Source organism: Mobula hypostoma, chromosome 27, assembly GCF_963921235.1.
Source record: "Mobula hypostoma chromosome 27, sMobHyp1.1, whole genome shotgun sequence".
Lineage (NCBI taxonomy): Eukaryota > Metazoa > Chordata > Chondrichthyes > Myliobatiformes > Myliobatidae > Mobula > Mobula hypostoma.
This window is the reverse complement of record NC_086123.1, coordinates 38,718,599-38,732,654: the sequence shown is the minus strand read 5'-3', so window position 1 is coordinate 38,732,654 and position 14,056 is coordinate 38,718,599. Positions and strand designations below refer to the sequence as shown.

At 43.1% G+C, this 14,056-nt stretch overlaps 1 protein-coding gene across 3 annotated transcripts in view; it reads right to left on the bottom strand.

The window, feature by feature from the left end:
• The window catches only part of asphd2 (aspartate beta-hydroxylase domain containing 2), a 72,210-nt gene that overhangs the window by 37,937 nt on the left and 20,217 nt on the right, over positions 1–14,056 (bottom strand). For 2 of the 3 annotated variants that reach the window (XM_063034256.1, XM_063034257.1), the window contains one exon: positions 1,404–2,525. In XM_063034256.1, the coding sequence (XP_062890326.1) occupies positions 1,404–2,289 (886 nt within the window). In that variant the 5' untranslated portion in view covers positions 2,290–2,525. Of the gene's footprint in view, positions 1–1,403; positions 2,526–8,342; positions 8,541–14,056 lie in introns of those variants that run through there. The other variant, XM_063034258.1, reaches the window with a different exon arrangement.

Below are 14,056 nucleotides of genomic sequence, written 5' to 3'. Positions count from 1 at the left end.
TGGGAACGGCCACAGTGGTGCTCTGCTCTTTCTGTCTATTCCTCTTCCCTCTCCTGATAGTTGCCCAGCTACCTGCCTCCTGACTTTTAGGGATGACTATCTGCCTGTAACTCCTGTTTATTTCTGCCTCTGCCTGACGAATGATCCGAAATTCATCCAGCTCCAGCTCCAGTTCCCTAACTCGGTTTGTCATGAGCTGCAGCTGGATGCACCTATTACAGGTGTAGTCATCAGGGGCAATTGTGCTCGCCCTGACTTCCCACATACTGCAAATGGAGCACTCAACTGCCCTAACTGCTGCCTCCATTACCTACGCATAAGTTAATTAAAGGAGCTTACCCGGCCTTACCTCGTCCTGAGCCTCCGCTCTCCGAAGCCTCTCAAGCCAAAGCCTTCCTACTCTGTCTCCCGCTCCGTTAATCTGCTCACTTTTTAAACTCTCCCGCTGTCTCACAGGCTGACTTTCATGTGCCCCGTTCAAACTGCGGAAGAAATGACTGCCCCTTCTCAATTTGCTCGCTTTTTAAACTCTCCCGCTGTCTCACAGGCTGACTTCCACGTGCTTGCGCAGTCGTGCCCCGTTCAAACTGCTGAAGAAATGACCGTCCCTTGTCAATCTGCTCACTTTTTAAACTCTCCCGCTGTCTCACAGGCCGACTTTCACGCACTTGCGCAGTCATGCCCCGTTCAAACTGCCGAAGAAAGTAGTGTAAGGCACTTCAGAATACTCGGACTAGATGGTGACTCTGGTAAATCGCTCCAACACTTTATTCACAGGAAGACCAGAGCTGCATTAGTACAATTCTTTTCATGACCACTAGCCTCCTGAATTCAATTAACCTTTATTAATGTGGGGAAGTTGCTACACTATACAGTAGCTGGCTTGTACATGGTAAGTTCATGGTAACCAGAAATTGGTGATGAGTAGCAAACAAGATAAATACTGGTCCTGAATGAGTCCCAATGCGTCAGCCCAGAATTTATAACGGGGGGGGGGTCAGGAAAATAGGCAAGTGAAGCAGCTTGTGTAGATGGAAATAGATGATTGAGATTTCAATATGGGACCCTTCACCTGGAGTGAAAGTACATCACCTCCTTCTATCTTTTGATCCAGATGCAAGACCCATCACCTGGAGTGAAAGCCATATGATCTCCCCTCTACCTTTTGGTCCAGATGAAGGACCTTGACCCAAAATGTCCCTCCACGGATCCTGCCTGACCTGCTAAGCTCCTTCAGCAACATGTTTTCTTTTGTTCCAGATTTCAGCATCTGCAGTCCCTTGTCTTCATTATCATGACACCCCATTTGATATTGAAGAAGGCGTTAAAGAGAAAAGAGAAGCCATACCAGTACTGCCCACCACACAAAGCACAATTATGTTAAAAATCAAGTACTCACACACCTAAATGGCAGCGGATCCGGACGTTTGTGGGTCCGTAGTGTTCAGTGATGAGTGTTTCTGGACTCAAAACAGAGAAACAGGCATTCCCAAAGACATTATTACTGATGAAAGTGCGAAGACTGCCTAGTAATCGATACGTCCGAGGGCACCTTCTGCAATTACTGGGAAGGCAGATGCCCTGGTTAACCAGATAGAAGGTGAACCAGTCGCCTCTTGGTGTGGTATTAACCTTCCAGCCCTGTGGAAGGCTGCAGTTTGAGAATGCCTTGAAAATCAATTCAAATTCAGCCAGGATGGTTTGGTAGTTCCGCTCCAGCAACTCTACGTCATGCTTCTGGGCGTCTCGTGAAAAATATGGAGTTGTGGGCAGGTCAGGCAGGAAGAAAACTTCTGGTTTCTGGATGGAAGGTCTAGTGTTCAAGTATCGGTTCTGCTCCCGAATTCCCTTATGGATCCGTCCCATTCCTGACCATGAGTAGTGCTTAGCATACTCCTGTAGATTGTGATACAGTTTCTGATTGCGTCCCTCGTTATGGGTGCATCTTATGCAATCGGCGGATTGACAGCACGTGTAACCATTCTGCAACCCATTTATGTCAGCATTCTGCATGATGGCGTTCACTGGTGTGTGACTGCGGGGCTGCTCGCTGCCTACATGGTAGCAATACCACACAAAGAGCCCCAAGACGCACGCAAAGGTGGTCACAGCCGTTACGTCACACTCCCGTACTGCGTGCAAGCTTGCCAGCACCAAACCTTTAATGCGGTCCAGTGTCAGGTCCCAGTCTGTCAACCACTCAACAAACATGTTCCCAAGATTCGTATTAGATCGGTGTAGCAAGGCAATGTTGTCAGCCTTCGACTTGTGCACAGGCACCCACACCATGCGGTGTTAGTAAGTGGAAGAAAAGCAACTGTGGTCTAATCGACAGGCAAAGATGGCATTTTGGCTCCCAAGCACTGTATTGGCAGCCTGGACACATTTAGTCTGTCTGCTCGTCTCACAGAACAAACACATAACCACGATCTTCTTGCTGCATAGGAGAAAAACCAGCTAGCCTTGATTTAGATTGCTGTATTGGAGCATCTGGATATAAAGCAGCATTGCTAAAGCCTCAGGTCCTACAAACAAGAGCACAGAGACAAGACATATACTCATTAGTTCTGTAATATACTGGATTCAGAGAATATTACAAACAATTTTGGCAATTAAACATTGTTTTATGTTAACCTTTTGCCAGTGCATGCCTGGAATGATTTTGCAAATGGAATGCTGAGCAATAGAAACTAAATAACAGAACAACCCACTGAAACAAAATCATCTTTATGAAGCAATACTTTAAGATGATTTATCACTGTAATATCTTGAAAATTAAGTATAATAAAGGATGTAAAGTTGACTAAAATAATATGCAGGTAAACAATTAACAAATTCATTTTGTCTTGTTTGAAATTAACTAAAAACTGAAAGCTTCAAACACAAAAGGGCAATTTGAAAGACCATTAGTATACAGGTTAAGACAATGAATCACAAGTAGACTCCAACACTATTTAGTTTTTTCAAAAAACATCAGATTACTTTCTCAGGAATATTCTTGTATAATTTGCATTCTAACAACTTAATGATATACTTACAGATGCAGCACAAAAAAGATAAAGAACACACTAATTAAAAAACATGATAAATATAAATGCACATGTAACACTCTGTAAGATTTCACTCCTAATGTAATGGTTTCTCTGTAGCAGCAGTGTTTGGGTTATGACTAGAGATAATGGGGCTTTGGAATGTGCGCCATCCAAGTGAGAGACGTGTTGCTTCTTTCTTATGTGTCCGACAGAAGGTTTTCGGGGGCTTTTGTTCGGCGGAAGATGGAGAGAAGATGCCAGAACGGAGAGGTCGTAGACTGCAGGACTGAGTGGACGTGGAATGGGATCGGGACTTGACTATGCCCAGGGGGGAAATTGATAGAGAACTAATGGATGGGAAGTTGTGAGCTCCAACATGCGCAATAGACTGTTTCATTAGAGTGGGCCCTTTTCTTTTGTTTTCTTTACTAACCCTCTCGTCAAATTAAGAATCATAAAGCTAAACTGTTTAACTGCATAAGGTGTACTGTTTGTTATTTTGTGGTACTGATTTGTAACGGGGAAAACATCACAGAGCATCCACACAAATGAGATTTCACAAGTTTGGAGGGCTGGAGAGTGTCTTTCCCCATACTAACGCAGCGCACCGAACACAAGATAGCTTACATACACAAAGTGGTGTTGGGTACAGGAGTATCTGTACATAAAGTGACTAACAGGAATGGTGGTGAGGTGGGATATGCTGAAGTGGGTTAGTGGGTGGAAGTATTGATCAGTCTTACTGATATGGTGGTGATGGAGGGGTGGGTTACACTTCGATGAGAAAAAATATACCAGTGAAATAACCATTGAGAGAGTCTCTCTAAAGAATGACAAAGATGCCTTATATCAAGAACTTTAAAATTAGGAAGGAGGCGTGAACCCAAGTGAAGTGAATGTACAAACATATGTGCTCAACCCACCGAGTTCCTATAGCAGTGTGTTATTTTGTACAGCTTCGGATCTGGAGTAAGTAACAATTATTTCGCTCTCTTTTACGCTACAGACTGTTTTTCACTCCAGACTACAGCATCTGCAGTTTCTTGTGTAACTGTATGAGCAGTTAGAAGGATTGTAACTCAAACTCCATATTCTCTCCTTCACCCCCTTCCTTAACATGAGTTTATCTACCATGGTCTTAAAACATTCAAATACTTCTGTCTCTACTGACTTGACAGCTTTAAAGACTCATGACATCGAGAGACAAACAATGCCTCGTCTGTCTTAAATGGATGCCCTCTTAATTTTAAACACTGACCCCCAAGTCCTATATTCTCCCACTAGAGGAAGCATCCTCTCCACATCCACCCTATCAAAACCCCTGAGGATTAAGTCTGCTCTCACTCTTTCGAAGTCTGTAGGTACAAGCCCAAACTTTCCCCGTGAAACAACAAGCTCATTTCAGTTAACACTGAGCAAAGGTTATTTTCTGCTGAAGCATCTTTATCAAATTGCTTCTTGAAATTTAGGTATGGTACATCCACCAGTTCCCTCTTTATCCACAGTCCTGATGAAGGGTCTTGGCCCGAAATGTCAACTCTTTATTCCTTTCCTGACCTGCTGAGTTCCTATAGCATTTTGTGTGCTGCTCTAGATTTCCAGCATCTACAGAATCTCTTGTGTTTACCTCTTTATGCACAGCATGTTTTCTCTTCACAAAACTCTTGGAAATTAGTCAGAATTTTCCTTTTCACATATCAATGTCAACTCTGCTGGAGTATGTTGAATTTTTTTAGCTACTCTGTTACAATGTTTTTAATAATAGCTTTTAACATTTTCCCTTTGACAAATGTTAAGCTAAATAGCCCGAAGTTTCCTGTTTTCTCACTCCCTCTTTTCAAGAGATATATACCAATTTGTCACTTAACAGCTCACCCAATGTTCAGGTAGCCCCATCCAGGTCAAAACAGATCACTTCATCTCCAATCTAAACATTCACTCCTCCCACCACTTATGCACTATACCTCGAGTGAACACAATCTGCAAAATACAACCCAACTTGCAATGGCTTCTTTAGCACTGTCTTTCAAACTCGTGATCTAGAAGGGAGCACTATTACCTACAGATTCCAAGTCACAACCTTCTAACATTGCTTTTCCTTAATTGTTGGGATAAAATCCTGAAGCCCTTAACTAATTGTTCTTCAGATATAGATAATATAAAGAATAGATCAGATCTTTGAAGGAGTCCAAAAGGAAAATACTTGATGCATAAACAGAGTTTATAACAACCGTTTTTAAATTTCTGTTCCCAAGGTGTAAATCAACTGTTGGTCACACAATATCAAAACACAAAGTGCTGGAATGCTTAGCAAGTCAGCACTATTACAGGCAATGATTCCACTTCCAAAACCAATGGCCAATATTTACCTGGTTTAATTTACACATGAGCATCACTTGAAGTCTCACTTTCAGTTCTGAAAGGTCACCTGAAACACTACATCTGTTTCTCTCTCTGCACATTATTTTTCAACATGCACTCCCATCCTCCTCACACACTGATGAAATGGATTAGTTCATCAGAGGCTGCAGATCACACCATGCTCGGTAGAATAAAGCCCATGAACTTGACCTTTTATAAAAGCAGAAGAATCTTACAGTCCTTCAGAAAATCTTCCCAATTTATTGACAGCAAGTGTAGTATGAAACTATGCAGACAATAATCCAACATAAGCATTCAAAAATCAGAAGAATAATTCTTGCCCCAGTTACAACTAGCACTTGAGAACAAATTTGGCCTGTGTTGAAAATGTGCTAATATCCACATAACCCTGTCTTGGTAATGTTGAATAAGGACTATCCTTGATAAGAGAAAACCAAGCAACACACACAAAAAGTTGGAACAACTCAGCAGACCAGGCAGCATTTATGGAAAAGAGTATAGTCGATGTTTTGAGCCAAGACCTGATGAAGGATTTTGGCCTGAAATATCAACTATACTCTTTTCCATAGATTCTGCCTGGCCTTCTGAGATCCTCCAGCATTTTGTGTGTGTGGCAAGGACTATTATTGGCTAGGATGGTGGGAAGAACTTCAAAATAGCATGATGGAATCCATCATGTCCCCTTGTTTAATGTTATTGGTCCATGGCATAAAAAAGGTTGGGAACTCCTGCTGTCGCAGTTTGTTTGTTTTGTTTTTACTGCCAGTTTAAAATATTGATCCCTCAAACTTCTGAGAATATTACCCACTGGGTTATGGCTATCACTAGTTTGGACATGGTACAACTTGGAGAAGTTCCCAGATATAGTGACATTCCCAGATAACATTTGCTGTCTTCTGGGAAATATAGACTGTTGGATTAGGGCTTGGTGCAAGATAAGCAATTGCAGTAGAGCTTGCAAATTCAATGTACTGCTGAAGGAAGGGATGTATATTTTTTTAAGGCCTTGCTGGGCTTCCAAGCATGATAGCTGCTTTATCACAGGTAGTCTTAAACTTCTTTAAATTTGTTAAATCTGCACTCATAATCTGATTTATACCTCAAACAACAGGCAGGATTTGAGGAGTCAGAAGGTATACCTTTTCCAGGAAAATCAGTTGGAAATATCTAAGGTTACATCAATAAAGATACTTAATTCTTTACATTCTGAATCTGAGAATCGTACACTCGCTGGCTGACTTCAAAAATCTGCTATAGAACAGAATTCTCAAAATGTACCTGTTTAGGGAGGCTTACAAAATAATCACACTTGAGAAAGAGGGGATTAGAGAGATCTGGGGAAAGTGTTGCACCAGATAACAAGTATGGGAGGAGACCAGCAAAGAGACTAACATTCACTAAGATTTATTTGGGCTTAACAGTATAGTTCAGCAGAGTGGGTTCTATGTAAACCTAGCTACTATTCATCCAGTTTTTGAACTTTGATGAACCAGCTGATCATGTTTTGTCTACAGAGGACTGAAAACTCCAAGATCTCCACCCAGTTTAGAAATCCACGTAACTGTTGGAAACTGGATTCAAGAACTATTTTGTCTTATATTTTAATTTCTACCATGTAAATATTTACTTAGCCATTGAAGTACTTTGTTTCCCTTCTGAACATTTTACATAGCTTTGCATTTCATGTCTAATACCTATACCATTCCCCTTTCTTTCCTTTGCTTCTCCTTCAGATACTGATTCAGATTCCGATTTATTTACCACACATACATTGAAAGACATAGTGAAATGCATTGTGTGTGTTAAGCATGTGCTGAGAGTAGCCGCAAGTGTCTCCACGCATTCCGGCGCCAACATAGCACGTCCACGATGTTCAGCAGAACAACACAGACAGCGACGACAAGTCTCTTTCCCACTCTCCCAACCCTATGCTCCTTTCTATAAAATGCTTCTCATTATATGTAATTTCTACTGCTTCTGGCAATGAGTTAGGTTATGAACTTCACAGAATAAGCACTATTCTTGCTGAACACTGGCACAGACTCAAGGAGTTTGATGTCTTAAACCTGTTTCTATTTCTTCTCTTCCAATTCGCTCATTGTTATCTGTTGTGATGAGCATTTTCCACCTCACAAGCACATTATTTGTTCTCAGAACAGCCGAGGGTCCTGACAAAATATGACAGGATGTCTGTCCAAAAACTCTGACTTGGCACCACTCACTGTCATGAAATGAGGCACATCTCTTTCCAGCCCTCACAGGATATCTGCTGATAAGCTTGAAATTCATTGAAAGTGAAAACATAAGGTGATTGGACATAAATGGATCATACTGAAGCTTATTCTCTTCACAGGTCTCCTCATTATAGGAAGGAAGTGGAAGCTTTAGAGAGGGGGTAGATGAGATTTACCAGGATGCTGCCTGGATTAGAGAACATGTCTTATGAGAAAAAGTTGAGTGAGCTAGGATAAAGGAAGATGACTTGATAGAGGTGCAGGAGACAAGAAACATTGATGGAATGTAGAGCCTCTGCCTTTTTCCCAGGGTGGCATTGGCAAATATGAGAGGACATAATTTTGAGGTGTTTGGAGGAAAGTATAGGGTTGATGTTAGAGGTTTTTTTGTTCTACACAGTGGTGTGTGCACAGAAAGCTCTACCAGGGATAGAGGCAGAGACAATAGGGAGGTTTAACAGACTCTTAGATATTCACATGGATGACAGAAAAATGGACAGCTATGTGGAAGGGAGGCATTTAATTGAACTTGAAATAGAAAGGAAGAAAGACTGGCTTTATTTGTCACATGTACATCAAAACATCAGAATACACAGCGAAATGCAACGACCAAAACAGTTTGATGATGCGCCAGGGGCAGCTCGCAAGTGTCAGCAACAGAGCACACCCTCAACTTACTACTCCTAACTCATACTTCTCTTGGAATGTGGGAGGAAACCGGAGCATTCAGAGGAAACCCACAGTCACAGGGAGGTTTAAAGGTTGGCACAACATCATGGGCCGAAGGGCTTGAACAGCGCTGTAAAAAAACATACTATTTAACAACAAGATGATACTTTGAAGATCGTAACACTAACTGCTTGTGCAAATTAAAACATCAATTATTGTGAATGAAGATGGGCTGTTCTAATTTGTCTTGCAGTACTGCAATACCCAGTATTTATAGTGGCAGCATGTAATCTGCGAAGGTAAAAAAAAAACAAAAGATACCTCATCTTTAAAGATACAGAATGCTGACTAGTTAATAACCCCTTATGAGAACAAAGAAAGACTGTCTGGAGTCTCTGGGCATCACTGATAAGAACACTTAGCAAGTCCCGCGAAAACAGGATCATCTCCCTGAATAGCGAACATTCTATTTTGTTAGACAAATACTGGACCATAAATCTATATGTAGCTCCTCAGTCCCACCTTCTCAAAGGAAGCACCTCAGCTCCACCTCAGGAATTATATGCTGACTTAAAAGGGCTAGAACCTAACTGACTTATTGGCAACTTGACAAGTCGCTCTGTGAGAATAATGTATGAATGAAGAAGTGTTTGTTCCATGAGAAGCTTCTTAGTCTACCCTTATCTGTATGTGCTAACAGTGTACATCAACAGCTCCAAACAGTATTCCGGGCTGACTGGCTGCAGATTTTCTCAAGCTCAGTGAGTGGAGATTCTGCGTTGCCAACTGAGAATCCAAGCTTGCTAATAAACAGTATGTACTTTTAAGTAAACTGTGTTTGACAGTTATTCTCTGGGTCTGAAACAAAAGGCTTCTGGTAGAGAGGCAGATTAATATCTTGGTGCTGTGAGCAGGGTCCAAATATATGGTGGACCCCTCGCCGAAGTTGAATAAGTGGACGGAATAAGTTGGGGTGAATCAGAGACGACGGGCCCACAAGGTAAGTTTTAACCTTGGTTCCTCTCTGCTCTCTGACGACTGTTTGTCCCCTCATTTTGGTGGCTAAAATCCACTGACGGGATCCAAAGGGAATAGCAAATCAAGACAGGCGGTTCGAGTCGCCTGGAGTAGTACATCAAGATGGGTAGTTCGTATCTCCCGGAATAGTGAATCAAGATGGGTGGTTCATGTCCCCTGGAATCTGATGCTTAGACAAAGGGTGGGGGGGGGGGGAGTAGACCATTATAGAAAATAATAGACAAATATCCAGATAATGAAAAGAAACTGAGACTAATTGTCTAAACATTTGGGAAGACAACTGGCCTGCAGGAGGTACATTTGATCTAAATTTAGTATGGCAGGTAGAACAGAGAATATGGAATGGGAAGGCAGGGAAAGAGTATGGTCGACTGATTGGCCTACGGCGACAAGAGGCAGAAATAAAAGACAGACATATCTTAAATTGTTGGACCGATAACGCTAAGCAAAGAGGGTTAGACATATGTGATAAAAGAGGCAATCCTAGGAGTGGCAAGAGTTGAGAGCGATTTGTGAAGAATGGGATTAAGGACAGAAACAGACAAAGGAGACGGAGAAAGAAATTGTATCAGAGCCAAAACATACTGGCCCTGGAAGAAATAAAGGGAAAATGGATATGGAAAATAAAAATAATTCTGGGGTACCCTGCCCCTATCCAGACATTACAACCAATTCCCTAAACGATACTGATGATAATTGGGAATGGGTAAGGCTACCTAATAATTCCGCTGTACTACCACAACTGCGACGGCACCAGTTTTACCACGGTCCAGTTCTCCACCCCTATATGGTTCTTGCCCTGGTACCTCAATCGCCAACTCGACAGCCATTGCATTGCCACCGACCGATGTAGTTTCTCCAGAACCGTTGGGAAGTCCAATACCTGTTTCTGCCCACATGCGCAGTCAGACTGGACCTCTCCCGGAGCAGACCCCTGAAAAAGGGCCATTGGTTTTACTGGGACCAATACAGACTCAGTATCAATTGCCCATGACAATCATTCCTAACCCACAAGCCAGTGTGGTAGGACAAGCACCTACTATGCAAATCTATAAGCCCTGGACCCCTTCAAGACTCCGTGGTACACTGAATGCTGCCCCTGACAAGAAGGTTGACCCCCAAGGGTTCTGTAGTTACTTAAGAACTGTCCTGACTATTTATTCCGCTAACTCCTGAGATTTATTCCCTATGGCTATACTCCTACCAATCAGACACGATTCACCATTCGACTCGGACATGGCAACTACGACCAGTTAATTGCAACCGGGCAAACCAAACCGTGGATGATTGAAAATACATCGAACACCTTGTCGCATGTTTTGGCCCCCTCCACAGATGTAACGAAGGTCTTAAGAGTGTAAACCCAGGAAAGGTGAGACCCCCGATGATTTCCTGGAACGCTTTAATGCCATTTATTCTGCACGATCGGGAGATCCGCTGTACGCAGCAGGGAACCAGCCCCCACAGTACTGTGCTCTCCTCCTCCATGCCTCAGCCAGCAAGGTGGCTGACAAGGTTAAAGTCAACAATATGAACAGGTCAGAATCCACTCACGCTTCAGAAAGCCATTTTAAATTAGATAGTAGTTTGCACAGACAAAGTATTTCTCTTTCTGTTGGCATATGTGATGTTGGCGGGACGATGTCTTCTTTCATGCCTTTACAAGGCGCTGAGCGAGAGAGGGACTGTGTGGTACGTCACTGCTCACACAGACATTTTGCAGTATTTTTCCCTTTTATTTTACTAGGTTGAGTTGCGATCTCGACACTCAACCTGGCACGGATGGAAAGCGTACTCGGGAGCAGCCCCGACTGGATTCGAACCCGGGGACTTTCGTTCCAGAGTCCGGCGCTGATGTCATTGTGCCACCAGCCGGCCCAAGACAAAGTATTTCTGAGAAAGCTGTAAATCAGATAAAGACGTTCATTATTTATCATTGTAGCTGTATGAACAATCTGTGGCCTTGTCAGAAAGAAGTGTCTCGTTCTGTCTTCCAAAGCAAAACACAGCGGTCATCTAAAGGGAAATAGTTTATTTAAATTTTAGTATATAACATTTCAGTGAGTGGCAAGAGCAATCTTCTATATTGGAATATTTGCTTTCTTTACTTGTGAGGAAAGGTTGATTTTTGATTTTGTCCAATTCTGAACAAATATAAGGATGCTACATGAGGTCCTCCTACAGAACCCCCTTCCCCCTTTTTCCCATTCTACTGTGAACCCCGCCGCCATTTTAGAATGCCCTCCTGAAAGTCTAGATTGACCATGACTGACCATGATTGTGCAACAATAAATCACCAACTGACAGAAGTCCAGCCTGACATGACTGACATCCCCATCGCTAACCCAGACTTAGTCTTCTATGTAGATGGGAGCTCCTTTATACAACCAAGGCCAGCGTCATGCAGGCTATGCTGTTGTTTCTGACATAGAAAACGTGGAGTCTGCTTCCTTTCTTTCTTCTTACTCGGTGCAGCACACTGAACTCCTTGCACTCACTAGAGCATGCATCCTAGCCACTGGGAAATCAGCCAACATTTTTACAGACTCTAGATATGCCTTTGGAGTCGCTCATGACTTCGGCCAACTTTGGAAAGCTAGGGTTACGTCACCTCCTCTGGTACGCCCACGACTTATAAAATTTACATCGACAACCTCTTGTCCGCCATCTGTCTTCCTTCACAATTGGCCATTATTAAACGCTTTGCACACACTAAAGGTACTACTGAGACTGACCGTGGAGACGACAGAGCGGACTCAGCTGTGAAACAAGCTGCTCTGATTGCTCCCCAAATGATAAATCGCCAGGGAAAAACTGATTCCCCCGTTTCCGAATCAAAGGATATGCCTGGAATTGAGAATAAAACATGGAAAACCTACAGCACAATACAGGCCCTTCAGCCCACAAAGGTGTGCCGAACATGTCCTTACCTGAGAAATTACCTAGGGTTACCCACAGCCCTCTTTTCTTTCTGAGCTCCATATACCTGTTCAGGAGTGTCTTAAAAGACTCTATTGCATCCACCTCCACCACTGTCACTGGCAGCCCCTTCCACGCACTCACCACTCTCTGCGTCAAAAAACTTACCCCTGAAGTAGTACCTACTTCCAAGCACCTTAAAACTGTGCCCTCTCGTGCTAGCCATTTCAGCCTTGCGAGAAAGCATCTGACTATCCACACAATCAATGCCTCTCATCATCTTGCACACCTCTATCAAGTCACCTCTCATCCTCCTTTGCTCCAAGGAAAAAAGGAGGATCTATTCACTCAACCTGTTTTCATAAGGCATGCTCCTTAATCCAAGCAACATCCTTGTAAATCTCCTCTGCACCCTTTCTATGGTTTCCACATCCTTCCCATAGTGAGGCAACCAGAACTGAGCACAGTACTCCAAGTGGGGTCTGAACAGGGTCCAATATAGCTGCAACATTACCTCTTGGCTCCTAAACTCAATCCCATGATTAATGAAGGCCAATGCACCGTATACTTTCTTAACCACAGAGTCAACCTGCGTAGCAGCTTTGAGTGTCCTATGGACTGGGACCCCAAGATCCCTCTGATTCTCCACACTGCCAAGAGTCTTACCATTAATACTTATTCTGCCATCATATTTGACCTACCAAAATGAACCACCTCACACTTATCTGGGTTGAACTCCATCTGCCACTTCTCAGCCCAGTTTTGCATCCTATCAATGTTCCGCTGTAACCTCTGGCTTCCCTCCACAGTATCCACAACACCTCCAACCTTTGTGTCATCAGCAAATTTACTAACCCATCCCTCCAGTTCTTCATCCAGGTTATTTATAAAAATCACAAAGAGTAGGGGTCCCTGAGGCACACCACTGGTCACCGGACTCCATGCAGAATATGACCCATCTACAACCACTTTTTGCCATCTGTGGGCAAGCCAGTTCTAGATCCACAAAGCAAATTCCCCTTGGATCCCATGCCTCCTTACTTTCTCAATAAGCCTGGCATGGGTTACCTTGTCAAGTGCCTTGCTGAAATCCGTACATACATCTACTACTCTACCATCGTCAATGTGTTTAGTCAATCAGGCTCGTAAGGCATGACCTGCCTTTCACAAAGCTATGCTGACTATTCCTAATCATATTATGCCTCTCCAAATGTTCGTAAATCCTGCCTCTCAGGATCTTCTCCATCAACTTACCAACCACTGAAGTAAGACTCACTGGTCTATAATTTCCTGGGCTATCTCTAATCCCTTTCTTGAATAATGGAATAACATCCAGGATGTGCGTGTTTTACAGAGGGATGCCTCTGAAAAACAGAAAGCCCCCTGGGAATCGGCTGGATGTTTTTACTCACCAACCGAGGACTTCTGGCTTACTCCTGCCCGTCAAGTCTGCATACCTGAAACTGTACTGGGCTATATTGTAGATTTTGTCTATACCAATACTCACCTTGGCAAGGAGGGAAAGGTAAGGCAATGTTTGGAATCGTGGTGGAACCCGGACCTGGAGAAAGTAGCAGAGAATGTTGCCAGGCGATGTCTGATATGCCAAGACCATAACCCAGGAAAAGGCACCCCATGCCCAAAGGGATATACCCCAGTGCCAAGATACCCTTTCTCCCAACTACAACTCGATTTTATCGAATTACCACGTGTGCACTGTTGTAAGTATTGTCTTGTAATTCTTGATATTTTTAGTAAATGGATTGAAGCATATCCCACCAC